The 17,127-nt window shown below is 42.3% G+C and overlaps 1 protein-coding gene across 1 annotated transcript in view; it reads left to right on the top strand.

Moving 5' to 3' along the window:
* LOC117746781 (choline transporter-like protein 5-A) overlaps window positions 1–17,127 on the top strand; it is a 57,199-nt gene that overhangs the window by 36,777 nt on the left and 3,295 nt on the right. The window contains exons 4-17 of the mRNA XM_034556087.1: window positions 4,354–4,438; window positions 10,871–10,955; window positions 11,357–11,485; window positions 13,253–13,313; window positions 13,405–13,528; window positions 13,841–13,924; window positions 14,731–14,843; window positions 14,947–15,078; window positions 15,521–15,620; window positions 15,700–15,792; window positions 15,966–16,053; window positions 16,388–16,656; window positions 16,757–16,851; window positions 16,933–17,036. Coding sequence (XP_034411978.1) covers window positions 4,354–4,438; window positions 10,871–10,955; window positions 11,357–11,485; window positions 13,253–13,313; window positions 13,405–13,528; window positions 13,841–13,924; window positions 14,731–14,843; window positions 14,947–15,078; window positions 15,521–15,620; window positions 15,700–15,792; window positions 15,966–16,053; window positions 16,388–16,656; window positions 16,757–16,851; window positions 16,933–17,036 — 1,562 coding nt within the window. The remainder of the gene's footprint in view (window positions 1–4,353; window positions 4,439–10,870; window positions 10,956–11,356; window positions 11,486–13,252; window positions 13,314–13,404; window positions 13,529–13,840; window positions 13,925–14,730; window positions 14,844–14,946; window positions 15,079–15,520; window positions 15,621–15,699; window positions 15,793–15,965; window positions 16,054–16,387; window positions 16,657–16,756; window positions 16,852–16,932; window positions 17,037–17,127) is intronic.

Here is a 17,127-nt window from a genome sequence, read left to right as displayed (position 1 = left end):
TAGCCCCCATCTCTTTTTGGTCTCATCCATCCTTATTGTCAGAGCCTCACACACACGTACACACTCACACACACTCACACTCACGCACACACACACACACACACACACACACAGTACAACCACAAACTCCTTTCTTTTCACTCCCTTCATTGTCTTTAATTACACCAACCATTTCTCTGCACTGTAGACGTATGAATGTCACAATGATGAGACGGCTTACTCTGGAGGAAGGCAGGTGATGGAAAGCCACTTTCCACACAGGTTAATTCCTTTGTTTAGAGCGGATAGTCAATTTCTCCAATCCACCATTAGCATAGAAAAATCACAAAACCCGGCTATCAAACAATATGTACACTTTAAAATGTAATTGCTGACCTTACTTAAAAAAAATAGTGAGCTTAACTCATGTCTGCTTACTTTGTTGACCATACTTAAAGAAACTTGGTAAAGAACACTTTCTGGTGAGTAAAGTTATTAAACTTATCATCTTAAGTAACCTTTACTTAAAAAAAACGAGTGAGGAGGACCCATTTGCAAAGCTCGGAGAAACTCGGCCGCACTCGGCAGCGTTCGACTCGAATACGCATGAGCAGTCGACCACTGAAGACGTTCTTTGTGAGGCGGAATGACGAAGCGGGAAGAAAGCGCCATTGTGTCAACTTATTTTAAGGTAAGTTTAAAGCTTGATAATAAAACGCTACCGTTCATCTATTTAGCAAACGTCATCGTCTCTTCGCCATATTCTTCATATGTGAATTATTGGTTGGATGTTAACTTTGCGTCTTCTATTTCGAAAGCTAACGTTAGCTAGCTTTTAAGCTAGCTAACGTCAAGTCCACCGTGTGTAACCCCTCTAGAAGAGCTTTAGTGTAAATATAACCACAACTTGTTTCAGCAAACTTAGCGTGCTTATTAGCGGGTGCAATGATGATTGTCAATCTTTCAGGGCCACTCTTGAATTCGGTAAGCATGTTTTTTTTTTATTGTCGTGTAGCTACATGGGTTAACGGTGGAAGGGACCTCGCCGGGAAACGAGTCAAAATTCTAAACCAGTTTATCCTTTTACCAATTTAAAAGTAACGTACTTATCATATAACGTCACGTTAAGCATTTTTTTAATGGCAGACAGGATGTTAGTGGGTATTAATAACCGTGGCTGTGTTACTCGTGTTCCCTGAACGCACCATTACGGGAGTCGCACAACGTTACTGTCATTGAATGAAGATGAAACGTAATGTTAAGTTGAACGAGGAGTAATTCAACAACAACCGTATGACGGCGGACCTCTCGGCCACAGCGAGTGGCACCGTGTCCCAACAGCAAGCGGTACTCCACGTTTTGTATTGTGTAGGTAATATGTCTAAATCTTAAATTATCATACTCTTTCCTTTAGATTCTGGCTGAGTTCTGTCGCTTATCAAGCAAAAATCTGCAAGCAGAGTTCTTCAAAGAACTCGACAAATGCACTCCTCCTCTCTTCCTGGAGATGTCCAAGTCCAAGGAGGGAAGTGTCAGCCACAAACTTAATGAATATCTGCACAAGTCACACCAGGGGTAAGTTTCTCAAGCAAAGTCATTTTTCTTTATGTGGTTACTAAAGTAGTACCATTGCATGCAGAGCTGTCAATTGATTGTCCTTTAACACTTAGGAAGTGTGTGTGTGTTTGAGATATTGGTTTGAGTACAGATGTGACTGGGAAGCGAACAGCAGTCCTCCGTGGCCTTCCTGTCATCCTTGGAGATGAGAACGCACACTTCTTCAAGACAGGCTTTGGAAGTAGACTTTACTCAACATTATTTAACTGCCCAATCTATCTCTCTTGATTCACTGATCACGTATCCCTGATCGGGGCCCTTTTTGGTGGTACCTCATGTCTTTCCAGTCGGGTCCAGTTGCAGCTCTCAAGTCGCCCCATTCAAAACCCAAATGCCTTCAAGAATGAAATAAAAAACTCATATCACAGTCAAACGGGTATCTGTACACGTTCACATGTCTGCATGATAGTAGAGGGCTTCTACTAATATCTCCTGTTACAAAACAACAACAACAAAAAAGATTTTCCCTTGTAACATCATCACCATTTCTTTATTGCTTATGCTTTTGGGCAATATGCTTGCTCTACTGCAACAGGATGTTCAGGAGTAGAGGGACGAAGAGACAAAACTAAATTGCTTTTACACACGCATTCCAGATTCTTGCCCTGCTGCTAATTAGTAGTAATTGTTAATCATGGAGTTCCACAAGGTTCTGTGCTTGGACCAATTTTATTTACCTTATATATGCTTCCTTTGGGCAATATTATCAGGAAACACTCCATAAACTTTCATTGCTATGCAGATGATACTCAATTATATCTATCGATCAAACCAGAGGAGACCAACCAGCTCGCTAAACTTAAAGAATGTCTTAAAGACATAAAAACATGGATGACCTGCAACTTCCTGATGTTAAACTCAGACAAAACTGAAGTTATTTTACTGGGCCCTGAACACCTCAGAGATCAATTATCTGGTGATGTGGTTTCTGTAGATGGCATTTCCCTGGCATCCAACACCACTGTAAAGAATCTCTAGTTATCTTTGACCGAGACTTGTCCTTTAACTCCATGTTAAGCAAATCTCAAGGACTGCATCTTTTCATCTACGTAACATTTCAAAAATCAGGCACATCTTGTCCCAAAAAGATGCAGAAAAGCTGGTTCACACGTTTGTTACTTCCAGACTAGATTACTGCAACTCCTTATTATCAGGCTGCTCTAATAAGTCTCTTAAATCCCTCCAGTTGATCCAGAATGCTGCAGCTCGTGTACTCACAAAAACTAAGAAAAGAGATCACATTACTCCTGTATTAGCTGCTCTGCACTGGTTCCCTGTAAAATCAAGAATCACATTTAAAATTCATCTCCTCACCTACAAAGCCTTGATTGGTGATGCACCATCATATCTTAAGGAGCTTGTAGTACCATATTGCCCCACTAGAGAGCTGCGCTCACTAAATGCGGGGCTACTTGTGGTTCCTAGAGTCCTAAAAAGTAGGATGGGAGCCAGAGCCTTCAGTTATCGAGCTCCTCTTTTATGGAACCAGCTTCCACTTTCAGTCCTGGAGGCAGACACAGTCACCTCATTCAAGAATAGACTTAAGACTTTCCTCTTTAATAGTGCTTATAGTTAGGGCTGAATCAGGTTTGCCCTGGTCGAGCCCCTTGATATGCTGCTATAGGCTTATAGGCTGCTGGGGGATGTTTTAGGATACATTGAGCACCTATCTCCTCTTCTCTCTCTCCTTATGGATGAATTTACATCTCTCCATTGCACCTTATTAACTCTGCTTCCTCCCCGGAGTCGTTGTGACTTCACGTCTCATAGGGTCCATTGGACCTGGAGGTGTCTGATGCTGGTGAACCGGCCTCCCGTGTTGGCCCTGCTGATGCCCCGCCCCCTCCTCTCTACCTCCTTCTGTTTCATGGATTGGAGTTCCATTCATACATTGTCATATTCATGTAATGTGTTTATGTAACTCTGTAACTCTGTTCATCTGGTCACATGACATCTATTCTTCTGTCCATCCGGGGAGAGGGATCCTCCTCTGTTGCTCTCCTGAAGGTTTCTTCCCTTTTTTCCCTGTCAAAGGTTATTTTTGGGGAGTTTTTCCTGATCCGATGTGAGGTCAAAGGTCAGGGATGTCGTATGTGTACAGATTGTAAAGCCCTCTGAGGCAAATTTGTAATTTGTGATATTGGGCTATACAAAATAAACTGAATTGAAATTGAATTGAATTGAATTGTTTAGTTCTTTTTACTGTAGATTTAGTTTGTATGGACCTATAGTAACAGGGGTGAGTTACCTCCTATTTGTTAGGAGCAGGTGGCCAGATTTTACACATTGCTCCTTTAAAATCACTTTCTTTTACACATTCATGATGTTTTTACTAGTCTTAGTAGTTTTAGCAATGATGTAATGCGTGAGGACAACATGCACGTATAATGCATGTATTATGTAGTGTTTTATAATGTTATGCCACGGCACTGTTTTGGCCAGATGGATGATGGATGGTTATAAGACAAGCAAACACACACTCATGCAACACACGGAGTACTGGATGTCTCGGTGCCTCTCTGCTGTGTTCCACATCAGAGTTGGATGGATTTTTATAGTTGAAGGCTGAGAACTCATTATTTTTCTTTTTAAAGCTACAGATAGTTTGAGGTCTTTTCTTCTGATATTTAGTAGCTTTAAAATGCACAACGTTTATGCTCATCAAGTTGTATTAGTAAATATTCAGATATCCCATTATTGTAAAAAGTGTGTCTTAAGCCAGTCTCCATACTGTCTTCCTGCTTCTGTCTTGTCCAGCCTGGTTGCATGGGGACCCCAGGAAGGTGCTCCATCCAACAGACAGCTATGGCCAGTTCTGTGGCCAGAAGGGGACTTCCAATGAGTAAGTGACTGTAATACACTCTACACACAGATCCCTGTACACCCTATGTTCACCTGTAGTCACATTAATACACTCTACACACAGATCCCTGTACACCCTATGTTCACCTGTAGTCACATTAATACACTCTACACACAGATCCCTGTACACCCTATGTTCACTTGTAGTCACATTAATACACTCTACACACAGATCCCTGTACACCCTATGTTCACTTGTAGTCACATTAATACACTCTACACACAGATCCCTGTACACCCTATGTTCACCTGTAGTCACATTAATACACTCTACACACAGATCCCTGTACACCCTATGTTCACCTGTAGTCACATTAATACACTCTACACACAGATCCCTGTACACCCTATGTTCACCTGTAGTCACCATAATACACTCTACACATAGATCCCTGTACACCCTATGTTCACCTGTAGTCATATTAATACACTCTACACACAGATCCCTGTACACCCTATGTTCACCTGTAGTCATATTAATACACTCTACACACAGATCCCTGTACACCCTATGTTCACCTGTAGTCATATTAATACACTCTACACACATATCCCTGTACACCCTATGTTCACCTGTAGTCATATTAATACACTCTACACACATATCCCTGTACACCCTATGTTCTCCCACATGTTCCATGGCTGCTGCACCACAGCAGGATAAATTATTAGAGAGATAAAAAAATGGCCGGCTGTTGGGCTTATCTTCTGTAATCAGTGGAGCATGAAAGCATGGTGGAATTAGCCGTGCTTTCATGCTCCACTGGTTCCAGAAAATGATCCGGACAAAGTTGTCACTTATCGGGCGAAAGCAATGTGGTACTCTGTGACAGTGGGTCGTTAATATGGTCCCGTTGGTTTATGCCATTGTGTTTTTGCTTCACGCATTTCCTCATATGCAACAGAGATGTATCACGTTTCTTTATACATTTAGTATGAAGGCTGTTCAGCTGGAGATATAGTTTTTACTGGTGGGCTCCTTTCGATCCCATCATCATCTTTATTCCACTTTCTGTATATTTTTTATGTAATATTCACGTAGCCTTGATACTATCAGTGAACATAATGAATCTATAGTGTTTTTTCTTACTAATATTTCATATTTTATTGACTCTTTTGCAAGTGGTGAGGTATGTCACATCATATCTATTAAAGATGGCGACTGTATTTATAAGAAGTGAGAGGAAGAACCTGGTGCTCAAAATGTGACACAGCAAGAAAATAATCTTCTCAAAGGAGCTACTTGGTGTGTGGATCTATGTGTTTTCATGAAAGTTGATATTTCTTTGAGCCAGCCACCCCCCTATCAGACACTGATGTGTCTATTTTATCGTTTCATGTTGTGATCATCACAGCTCAGGCGCATTGTTTGGCTTGATGCGGAGCTCTGATATAATCGATATGGCAATATGAAAGTTTTAGAAACATCTCAATTTAAATCATTTTTGTATTAATATCTAAATATGTTCACAATAAAATTATAAAATTAACAGGTCGAATATTTCCTTTTTTCCATCACATTATATTGATTTAATTATTGTTCATTATTATTTATTTATTTACATTGTCATATTCATGTAATGTGTTTATGTAACTCTGTAACTCTGTTCATCTGGTCACATGACATCTATTCATCTGTCCATCCGGGGAGAGGGATCCTCCTCTGTTGCTCTCCTGAAGGTTTCTTCCCTTTTTTCCCTGTGAAAGGTTATTTTTGGGGAGTTTTTCCTGATCCGATGTGAGGTCAAAGGTCAGGGATGTCGTATGTGTACAGATTGTAAAGCCCTCTGAGGGGAGTTTGTAATTTGTGATATTGGGCTATACAAAATAAACTGAATTGAATTGAATTTATTTACATTATTTAGTATGTTGCCAGTGATTGTGCAGCAACTGGCTGGCGTCAGTGACGATGACTTTGTCTGGCTTGTTCGGTGGAGGTGCTGCGTGGTGTGGGATGTTGCTCCACTGCCTCCTGTCTACTTGAAGTCGTTACCTCTCTGGTGTCAAAACCTGCGTCAGATAGTTTCAGCCTTTCAAAAGCTCTTCAAACTCATTTATTTTAACCTGTGATGCTAGTTAACTGTTTTTGTTTGGTTTCTTACTGTGATGTCATCTCTCGGGTTTATATTATTAATGCTTTTATTGTTTCTGTGTTTACCATGTGAAGTGCCTTTGAGTATCTTTTAAAGCTCAACATTTATTATTACTATTATTATATAACTTCCATCTGTATCTGTCTGAATAACATGTCCAGGCTCCATTTAACAATAGTCAGGAATACTGTGCAAAGGATTATGGGATCCCACAGGCTGGTATTAATAAACTGGTTCCGTCCTGCATTTCTTGGCTGCAATTGAAGTAGTCTTTGATATGAGACAGATCATATCAACCTGTTACGATCAATCTGGGCCAAATGGACAGACTTCAGAAGATCCACATCCTGAATTAGGACATTGTGCATATTTACTAACTCTGTTAGCAGAACAAGCACTTGGCGGTCTTCATACTCTGCTCAGCATTGTCCCATTTAATTCTGTATGGGACTGCTCTAAAATATGAGTTGATGCCACCAAAGAGGTGAATGAATCGTGAGGTTCTGGGACAGGGATGTCGTATGTGTACAGTTTGTAAAGCCCTCTGAGGGGAGTTTGTAATTTGTGATATTGGGCTATACAAAATAGAAAGAATTGAATAGTAGAGCAGGCTGCAGGAGAAGGATGAGAGTAGTCTGTCAGTCTCAGTGTGGGACCAACACACCGGGGTGCTTTTCTTGTTTCTGCTGCCATCTACTGCTCATTCATTGTTGCCACATGCCTACGAGTTCTGCTCTTAATTCATATCATACAAACATATGTGACACGTGACAAGAGGAGCCCACTGACATTAAAAGGCAAACAATAATTTTTTTTAAAGCTTGTCTGGATTCTTTAGGTCGGACACTTTGTTTACTTTGACACTGAAGAAAAAGAGAACATGAGGAGTCTTTTGAATGATTTCTAAGCAGATTTATTGATGTGTATTTGCCTGGGCATCCGACCATAAGTTTAAGACCCATTATGTCTGTGTGTTGTGACACAGTTTCTGATGCAACCTGCAGTCATTGGTCTCTAAGGGTTTTAAAAGTATCTTCATCACCTCTGTGAGTTGCTGCTGCAGCTCCAACTGCTGACTGTGGTGGTGAGCAGACAAATCTGAAGCCACCCCCAATAACTAACTTCCTGTTCCGCTTACACGCACATGTCCCTTTCTTCCCCCGCAGTGCTTACACTGCTGAGGTCACCCCTATAGGTTGTGTATGCACACAAGAGGGTATTAAATCAACTCATACTGACACAAATACAGTTCCAACAAACAAAGTGATTGTCATGGAAAAAGAAATGTAAGTAATGAAGGTGGGGAAAGAGGGGTGAGGACTAATGTGGTTACTTCAGGTCATAATTCATCTTCATTTTACGTACATCTCCAGGAAACCATTTCCTCACTGTAGATATTCCAGTTTCTACACTGACAGCATGATCAATATAGTCAGAATGTCATTATGTAGAGCAGAGAAGAACCCAAACGCAGACCAGGCAGGCAGATTCAAAGAAAACACACTGAGAGTCCAAACACTACAGAACAGGTCACTGAAGGCAACAGAGGAGGATCCCTCTCCCCAGATGGACAGATGAATAGATGTCATGTGACCAGATGAACAGAAGAGTTACAGAGTTACATAAACACATTACATGAATATGACAATGTATGAATGGAACTCCAATCCATGAAACAGAAGGAGGTAGAGAGGAGGGGGGGGGGCATCAGCAGGGCCAACACGGGAGGCCGGTTCACCAGCATCAGACACCTCCAGGTCCAATGGACCCTATGAGACGTGAAGTCACAACGACTCCGGGGAGGAAGCAGAGTTAATAAGGTGCAATGGAGAGATGTACATTCATCCATAAGGAGAGAGAGAAGAGGAGATAGGTGCTCAGTGTATCCTAAAACATCCCCCAGCAGCCTACATGGCTAAATGTAAATTCGCCCTCTGCTGCTTTGTATGTACGTGGATACAATATATTTAGAAGGGATCAATGTAGTGGTAAAGGAGGAGGAGTAATGTTTTATATTAAAGAAGACCTTAATTGCAGTAAATGTAATGTCACATTGGAATGTATTGGTCACTATCACCTCAAATGTCTTTTACTCTAATCTGTCTCTACAGACAACCATTGTCAAAATGTGAATTTTATGACCAGCTTAATTTCTATGTTCAAGGAATGTGACTTGGATAAAGAGGTTATATTAATGGGTGATTTTAATGTAAATTGGGAGGATAAGTCTGGAAGGAAATCCCTAAAACATACAACTGATTGTTTTAATATGACCCAGTTAGTGAACAAGCCCACAAGAATAACCAACTCTTCTCAGTCCCAGATTGATTTGATTTTTAGCAATAAACCAGAAAGAATAATCAAAACCCACAATATGGTAACCGGTTTCTCTGACCATAATTTAATACTTTTAACAAGAAAACTTACAAAGAAACGTTTTAATATATCGTCTACCAGAAAGGCTTATCAATTAAGAATACCGAAAGGTGGGGTGGGGGGGTTAGTAGCAGCGGTTTTTCTTGACCTCAAGAAGGCTTTTGATACGGTTAATCACAATGTCCTGCTTAATAAATTGTCAAGTTTTAACTTTTCCCGAAAGTCTCTTACCCTGCTGAAATCCTACTTTGAAGGAAGAACACAGTGTGTCAGAGTGGGTGATGTTTCACCATCTACTCTAAGATCTACTGTGGGAGTACCCCAGAGTTCTATTTTGGGACCCCTTTTATTCAGTTTATACATTAATGATTTGCCGGATATATGTGATGGGTGTGATATTCAAATGTATGCTGACGATACAGTGATTTATGTGCATGCAAAGAACAAAGAACAAGCTGCACTTAAACTCACGTCCACAATGACTAATGTAACTAAATGGCTTGCAAATTCCTGCCTTCATCTGAATGTTAAAAAGACTGTTTGAATGTTCTTCACAAGGAGGGCTTGCAAAGTGTCACCGGAGCCAGACGTTTATGTTGCTGGCGAGAGGCTACAGGTAGTGTCATATTTTAAATATTTAGGTATTTTTATTGATTCTACTCTCTTTTAAAAAACAGGTAAACCATGTGACAAAGGTCTTGAAATTGTATTTTAATGCAATGATTGTCCCCCATCTGACCTACTGCTTAACCAGCTGGGCACAAGCCAACAGCACAACATTAAAATCTATTCATCTATTCATCTGTCCATCCGGGGAGAGGGATCCTCCTCTGTTGCTCTCCTGAAGGTTTCTTCCCTTTTTTCCCTGTCAAAGGTTATTTTTGGGGAGTTTTTCCTGATTCGATGTGAGGTCAAAGGTCAGGGATGTCGTATGTGTGCAGATTGTAAAGCCCTCTGAGGCAAATTTGTAATTTGTGATATTGGGCTATACAAAATAAACTGAATTGAATTAAAATCTATTCACATTTTCCATAAGCAAGCCATAAAAATACTTCCATCACTGCAATATTCTCACAAAACACCACATCCTGAGTTGGGAGAACATCATTAAATTCACTGATGTGTGTCTGGTTTTTAACATTTTAAATGGTATGGCTCCGCCCCCGCTTAGTGAATTTGTTAAACAAAGCAGTCAAAGCAGCAGACTCACTAGATCTGCTACAAGACGTGATTGTGTCATTTCATATAGGTCAAGCTCGTTTAGCAACGAAGGCAGGTCACTCGTGGAATGCTCTGCCACCACACATACATGCACAAAACACGTACAAAACGTTCCAGCATAACCTGAAGGAATGGCTTGTTGCCAATCAGGTGTGCAGTCATTGATGTGCTGTCTGTCCTGATGCTTGTTTCTCCTATATGTGCATTTGTTTTTTATGTGTATGTTGTATTGTAGCTGGGTTTGTTCTGCCTGATGCATGCTGCAGCCCGTTATGTCTCTGGTCTATTGTTGGACCCTTTCTTTTTGCTGTGTATTGGTTTTGTTTATATGTTGTTGTCAGTTTGTCTATGAATTTTATTTCCATTTTATTTTGAGATTTTGTTATTTTAGGCTGCCTTACAAACATCTGGCCAGGGACAGCAGATGGATATTAGCCTCTCTGGCTAACTCACAGTCCTACTGTTGATTAGTGTGCATTGTCCCTGCAAAATAAAAGAATAAAATAAATAAGCCTATAACAGCATATCTAAGGGCTGGACCAGGGCAAACCTGATTCAGCCCTAACTATAAGCACTATTAAAGAGGAAAGTCTTAAGTCTGTTCTTAAATGAGGTGACTGTGTCTGCCTCCAGGACTGAAAGTGGAAGCTGGTTCCATAAAAGAGGAGCTTGATAACTGAAGGCGGTATGTGTGGGATTAACATGTACACTTTTTTTTGCAGGAAGAAACCTATCCTATTCTATTTTAACATCTTGAAATGTGCCAATCCAGCTATACTCATCAACCTGCAGTGCCCCACAACTCAGGTACTCCATTTACTATGGTCCTGTGTTTGTTTGACCCATCCTTATACCCCGCCCTCATTCTCATTCTGAGTGAGCTTATTATACTGTTATTGCTCTCAGCGTTTTAATAATGCTCATAACAGATAGGTTTATATTGCAGTTTGGTAAAAGTCTGGTTGGTATCAGACAACGAGGGCCACTGACTGAGAACGTGTTGGTCGCGCCGTACGCAACCAAAAGTGCCACATATTGTATCGTGCTTATTAACTTATTAACAAACAAAAAAGGTATGTGTTACTGAAATTGATGTTTACCAGCTGACTGCAACTTTTCATTGGCATTGATGAAGGTGAGATCTATATTCCCAGAAACAGTAATCCATCAAATCACAAACATACCTGTCTGTGTCCATTTCCTTCCAGATGTGTGTATCAAAGTGCCCGGACAAGTTTGCCACCTACACTGAGATGCAGCTGCAACACAAACTCGGCAAGAGCTACTGGGAATATTACAGACAGTTCTGCAAACCTGGCTTTAATAACCCTGACAAGGTAGCAACACTGATGCATTATATAGGTATATTACTGGAGTACTTTGTGTGGTTTGATTAGCTGTGATTAGCTGAAGACCAGTATTGTGAGGGTCAAAGTGGATCCTTTTGAAACTGTAATAGAAAGAATCTTAAGGTAAAGCCAAACTCCTGTCCACCCTTTTACAGTCAACGTCTTTATAAATGTGTGTGCATGTTGGCTCCAGCCCTCCAGACAACTTACGAGCTCGAAACATGGAATTCAACATCCAAATGTTTGGTTGTTAAGTGTTCGGTTGTCAGAATCGATATTCCTACAGCAGATTTCTGAAAGGATCACAACCGGTTCAGAGTAACAGGTGTTTCAGTTTCATGAGTGACCGTGTTAACTGGTGACTTTCAGCTTCCATAAATGGTTGTTGGGGAACTAAACACGTACGAGTATGTATTTTAAATTGATGGAATACTCCTACTCTCTTCTCGGCAAGCTGCAACACACTTTAATTGCCCCACTGACGTGTGATGTCACCATGTCAACTAGCAGCAATGCCCATTTCTTTTTGTTTAAGCCAATGACCATGGAAAACAGTTCGATGTCTTTTTTACTCCTATTTTACTTCTATGGTTTATCATAGACACCAACCGTTAAGGTAAGTTACCTTCAGCAACCACGGACACACTCGTTTGAGAGTCACCAGTTAACACGGTCACTCATAACTGGAACACACGTCTGTGGCTGCAAGACCTCTGAGTCTCGGTCATAGTGACATCCTGTGCATGAACACAGACAGATAAGGGAGTTGCATCATCTGGTGGCTTGTAGCTTGTAATTTCTCGCTGGTGTAATCCGCACTAGTTTTCTCCACCATATACTTTTATATATCTGGCCACTAAATAGTCTACTCACTAACCACACCTCGCTAACCACACTTCACTAATCACACCTCGCTAACCACACCTCACTAACAACACCTCGCTAACCACACCTCTCTAACCACTTCGCACTAATCACACCTCGCTAACCACACTTCACTAATCACACCTCGCTAACCACTTCGCACTAATCACACCTCGCTAACCACACCTCACCAACAACACCTCGCTAACCACACCTAGCTAACCACACCTCGCTAACCTCACTTCGCTAACCTCACCTCGCTAACCTCACTTCGCTAACCACACCTCGCTAACCACACTTCGCTAACCACACCTCGCTAACCACTTCGCACTAACCACACTTCGCTAACCTCACCTCGCTAACCACACCTCGCTAACCACACCTCGCTAACCTCACCTCGCTAACCACACCTCGCTAACCTCACTTCGCTAACCTCACCTCGCTAACCACACCTCGCTAACCTCACTTCGCTAACCACACCTCGCTAACCTCACCTCGCTAACCACACCTCGCTAACCTCACCTCGCTAACTTCACCTCGCTAACCTCACCTCGCTAACCACACTTCGCTAACCACACTTCGCTAACCACACTTGTTGTCTGTGTTTTCGTTTTATAATTTTAACCCTTTCACGGCCAAAGACCAAGATGGCGGCATCCAACATTTTTTGCTTACAGCTTCAAAATCCGAGTTCAGAAAACAATGCGTGACGTCACTGTAAGGATTGGAGAGTCCAGTATCGGTCCTCATCTTGAAAGCATCTTGATAGAATCCCTCCTTCTTCAAAGTTCAAACCAACTTTGTGTCTTTGCTGACCAAAAGTCTTCACCCAGAACCAGAGCTGTCACACATGTCATTGTAACCCTCCTGTCTCTCCTCTGTTTCTTCCAGCCAGTATCTCAGGTTCTACGAGATGAGGACTGTCCCTCCATGATTGTACCCAGTAGACTATGTAAGGATGAGATATGCCCCCCCCCCAATAACCTTCTGAAAATTAACTAGTTTTGTCAATGCTTCAAAGGTTATGTGTGTGTGTGTGTCAGTTCTCCAGAGGTGTCTCCCAGACTTCATCACTCAGAATGGGACGGTGACTGTAGCGAACAGAACCAGCTTCAAAGACGCTCTGGAAATGGCTCGCAGTGTAACTGAACTCCAACATGCAGCAAAGTACTGTAACTTCTACTGAATGTCTTACTTCTTGTGTCACATGTCTGTCCTCTGATGCATTCACCAACAAACTGGCTGCACTAGTTTCTACATTTGCCTTCATAGGCCGTCGTAGTGTCATTTTATTAAGCATTTAATTTAAGCTAGATATTGCTGAACATTTCAAATCTAGGTCAAGTGTTAGCATGTAGCTGATGTACAAGGATCCTAAAAACCTCTGTGTCTTTGTGTCTTTGTCTCTCATGTAAAGAAAGAACCAGGCTGTGTCTTCTTTGTCTGCTGCCTCAACACCCCCATCTCTCCTCTATGCAGGGGTATAACAGGACTAGTGGACACCAAGGAGCTGGGCATGAAGATCGTGGAGGATTATGCCAAGTCATGGGCGTGGATACTCATGTAACTACACAAACAGCACACACAGAAAAACCACAACACCTGAACGTGTCTCCGAGACATTCTACCGTTTGGCCTCAGAGCTCGTTGTGTCTAGACTTGAACACGTCATAGCAGCTCTGCTAAGTTTTTATAACGTTTCTGGCTTTCTCTCTGAAAAACACATTTACTTGATTCATTCATATATGACGATTCATCGATTTAAAAAACCCAGAAAGTTCAAAGAGGGTTTCAGGTTCTTTCCATTATGCTGTCAGACACTTTTACTGGATGAACACTGACTGAGCTGAATGGCCCCATAGGGTGACATTGCAGTCATTTAGCGGCTGCCGTCTGCAACAATATCCCTCAATCCCATCAGCCAGTTAGACTCGAACATTACAAAAGGTCCAGGTTGAAAAAACACCAACATGACCCCGTAATGTGATTGTTTCATGCAATACACTTTTCTTCTTCTATGTAAACTAGCAAACATCAGATAGACATTACTGAGTCTGTTCACTGACTTCATGACTAGGACCTTTAGTCGATTAGTCCGCTCATGGTTTGTGTGGCTTTTAGTCTTTTAAGTGCTTTTACATTTTCCAAGCTCTGTTGAGCACAAGATTTAAAGAGGTGCTTTTGAATGATTCTGTGGATCAACTCATCTCGCCCTGTTTACAGCCCTGCTCTGCTCGCGTTGCTACCACACTATGTCTTGTGATGACAGCAGTTGCTTCACAGTACACAATACGGTTGCTCTTTTCTCTGCGTTTTAGATCCAGAGAGACAAGATCAGGCTGACCTGTGTGTTGTTGTGTCTGTGACAGAGGGCTGCTCATATCCATGGCTGTCAGCCTGCTCTTCATCCTGCTGCTGAGGTTCACAGCTGGTTTGCTGCTGTGGACGACCATCATCACCGTCATTCTGCTGCTGGCGTACGGTGCGTACGTTGAGGAGGAGCATTCACGTCTTGGCTCTCCCTTTACTGCTGCCTTGAGAAGAACAGCTCCATCGGTTCTTGAAGTGTCCGTATGTGTGTGCAGGTATGTGGTTCTGCTCCGTGGAGTTGTCCCGGCTGAGACACAGACCCGGCTCCGACGTGGCCATTGTGGAGGTGGGGCTGCAGACTGACCTGCAGGTCTATCTGCAGCTCTCACAGACATGGATCATACTGCGTAAGTCCAGCTGCTTGGAGAGATTTCACAGGAAGTCATTAGCACACCGATTCTGACTTTTTAATATTTAGTTTTTTTCCTCCTGAATGTACGACTTTCTTCTCATGAATATGTTTTTTTCTCAGAATACACCGGCTCCTTGATTTATTATTTTTGTATACACAATGTTCCCAAAGCATAGTGAGGGTCTAATTAAACCAATTAGTAAAAGAAAATTCAGCTTGTGTACTTTGTAAGGGACCATAATGTGTAAATAATAAAAATAATATTGTGTAATTTTTAATTAAATGTTTTACTTTCATATCAATAAAGCCACATTGAATTGAATTGAATAGTAATTCATACTAATCGGGAAATCAGAAATAATTTGTATGAGTTTTAAAACAGTAATCTTTGTGGGGATGTGAACACATAAAGAGCACCAGCTGTTTGTGTTTGTCAGTGGCGTCTTTGGGGGTGACGGAAGCTTCCATCTTATTGATGTTGATCTTCTTGAGACGAAGAGTGCGAGTGGCCATCGCCATGCTCAGAGAGGCCAGCAAGTATGAACTCTAAAGACAAGCGTCTGAGTAGAAGAGGAGCAAAAAGAATGTCTAGTGAGCGGTTTCTCTGTCGTTGCAGAGCCATCGGTCACATCATGTCCACGCTTTTCTTTCCCGTCGTCACCTTCCTCCTGCTGACTGTTTGCTTCTCCTACTGGGCGGTGACTGCCGTGTATCCTTCACAGCTACGAGCAGCAACAATGTGAACTTCTTGTAGATCAGAGCAGAGACTTAAAGCACATGTATTTGTGAAACTCCTCAGTGTCCAGAGGATAGGAAATGTCATTTTATATTTCATCAACCAGCTGGTTAGTTGTGTCTTTAACCAGCACTCTGTGGGACCAGTTACCTCGCGTCCTCAGGGGAAGCTGTCTACAAGGTCCTGTCTCCTGATGTCAGCTGTCCCCATGACAACAGTACTTGCAACCCAGAGGTACAGTCATACAGTAGTAGTATTACTGAGCTTCCAGGGCATTGTTAGCTGTTAGCTCTGTTAGCCAAACACACCCATGCTAATAACTAACTAGCTCTCCTCCGCCTGACATAAGAAGACGTGCTTCATTGTCATCATTTGCTCAGCAATAGTTCTACATGGATACATGCAAGTGTCTGAGTGTAAAAGTAGAGAGCAACCACGGCAGGTCCTTCAGCATACAGTCATGAATGAGCACAATAAATATTAGGCTGCTGGGCCCAGTTGAGTCATGGACAGACAGACACGCTCATGCATATCTGGTAGAGATACTAAACCCTCACTTCTCTGTCAGACCTTCAACAGAACCAACATCTCCCAATCGGCGTTGTGTCTGGGCTCTCAGTGTCAGTTCGCCTTCTACGGCGGGGAGACGTCCTACCACCACTACCTCTTCCTGCTGCAGCTGTCCAACCTCCTGGTCTTCCTCTGGCTGGTCAACTTCAGCCTGGCCCTCGAGCAGTGCACCCTGGCCGGGGCGTTTGCCAGCTACTACTGGGCCAGGAGGAAGCCTCAGGACATCCCGCCGTGTCCGCTCTTTTCGTCGTTCAGCAGGGCCATCAGGTCAGGGCCGAGCCTGGCATTCCTCATTCCTCATTCCTCATTCGTCACATTGTGCGCAGTGTGCAACAACGTATTGAGCTCCTCCTCTGTCCCTCTTCAGGTATCACACGGGGTCTTTGGCATTTGGAGCTCTAATTCTTTCAGTTGCCCAACTGGTCCGGATCATACTGGAATACCTGGAGCAGAAACTACGAGGTACAGATACACACAGTTTGACTTCCAGTATAGTTGCTCCCACCATCACTCTGCTGATTGTGTTCATGTGTGTCCATGCAGGTGTTGACAACAGCCTGTCCAGGTTCATGATGCACTGTCTGCAATGTTGTTTTTGGTGTTTGGAGAAATTCATTCGCTACATGAACCGTAATGCTTACATCATGGTGAGTTGATTAAAGGTGCAATGTGTGAGATGTGGCCAGAGAGATCTAACCATGCTAAGCATGCTAACCAGCCAGCCCCGTCCCGTCCTGT

Source organism: Cyclopterus lumpus, chromosome 17 (genome assembly GCF_009769545.1).
Source record: "Cyclopterus lumpus isolate fCycLum1 chromosome 17, fCycLum1.pri, whole genome shotgun sequence".
NCBI classification, from domain to species: Eukaryota; Metazoa; Chordata; class Actinopteri; order Perciformes; family Cyclopteridae; genus Cyclopterus; species Cyclopterus lumpus.
Note: the sequence above shows the minus strand (reverse complement) of the source record. Positions and strands in the feature narration are given on the sequence as shown.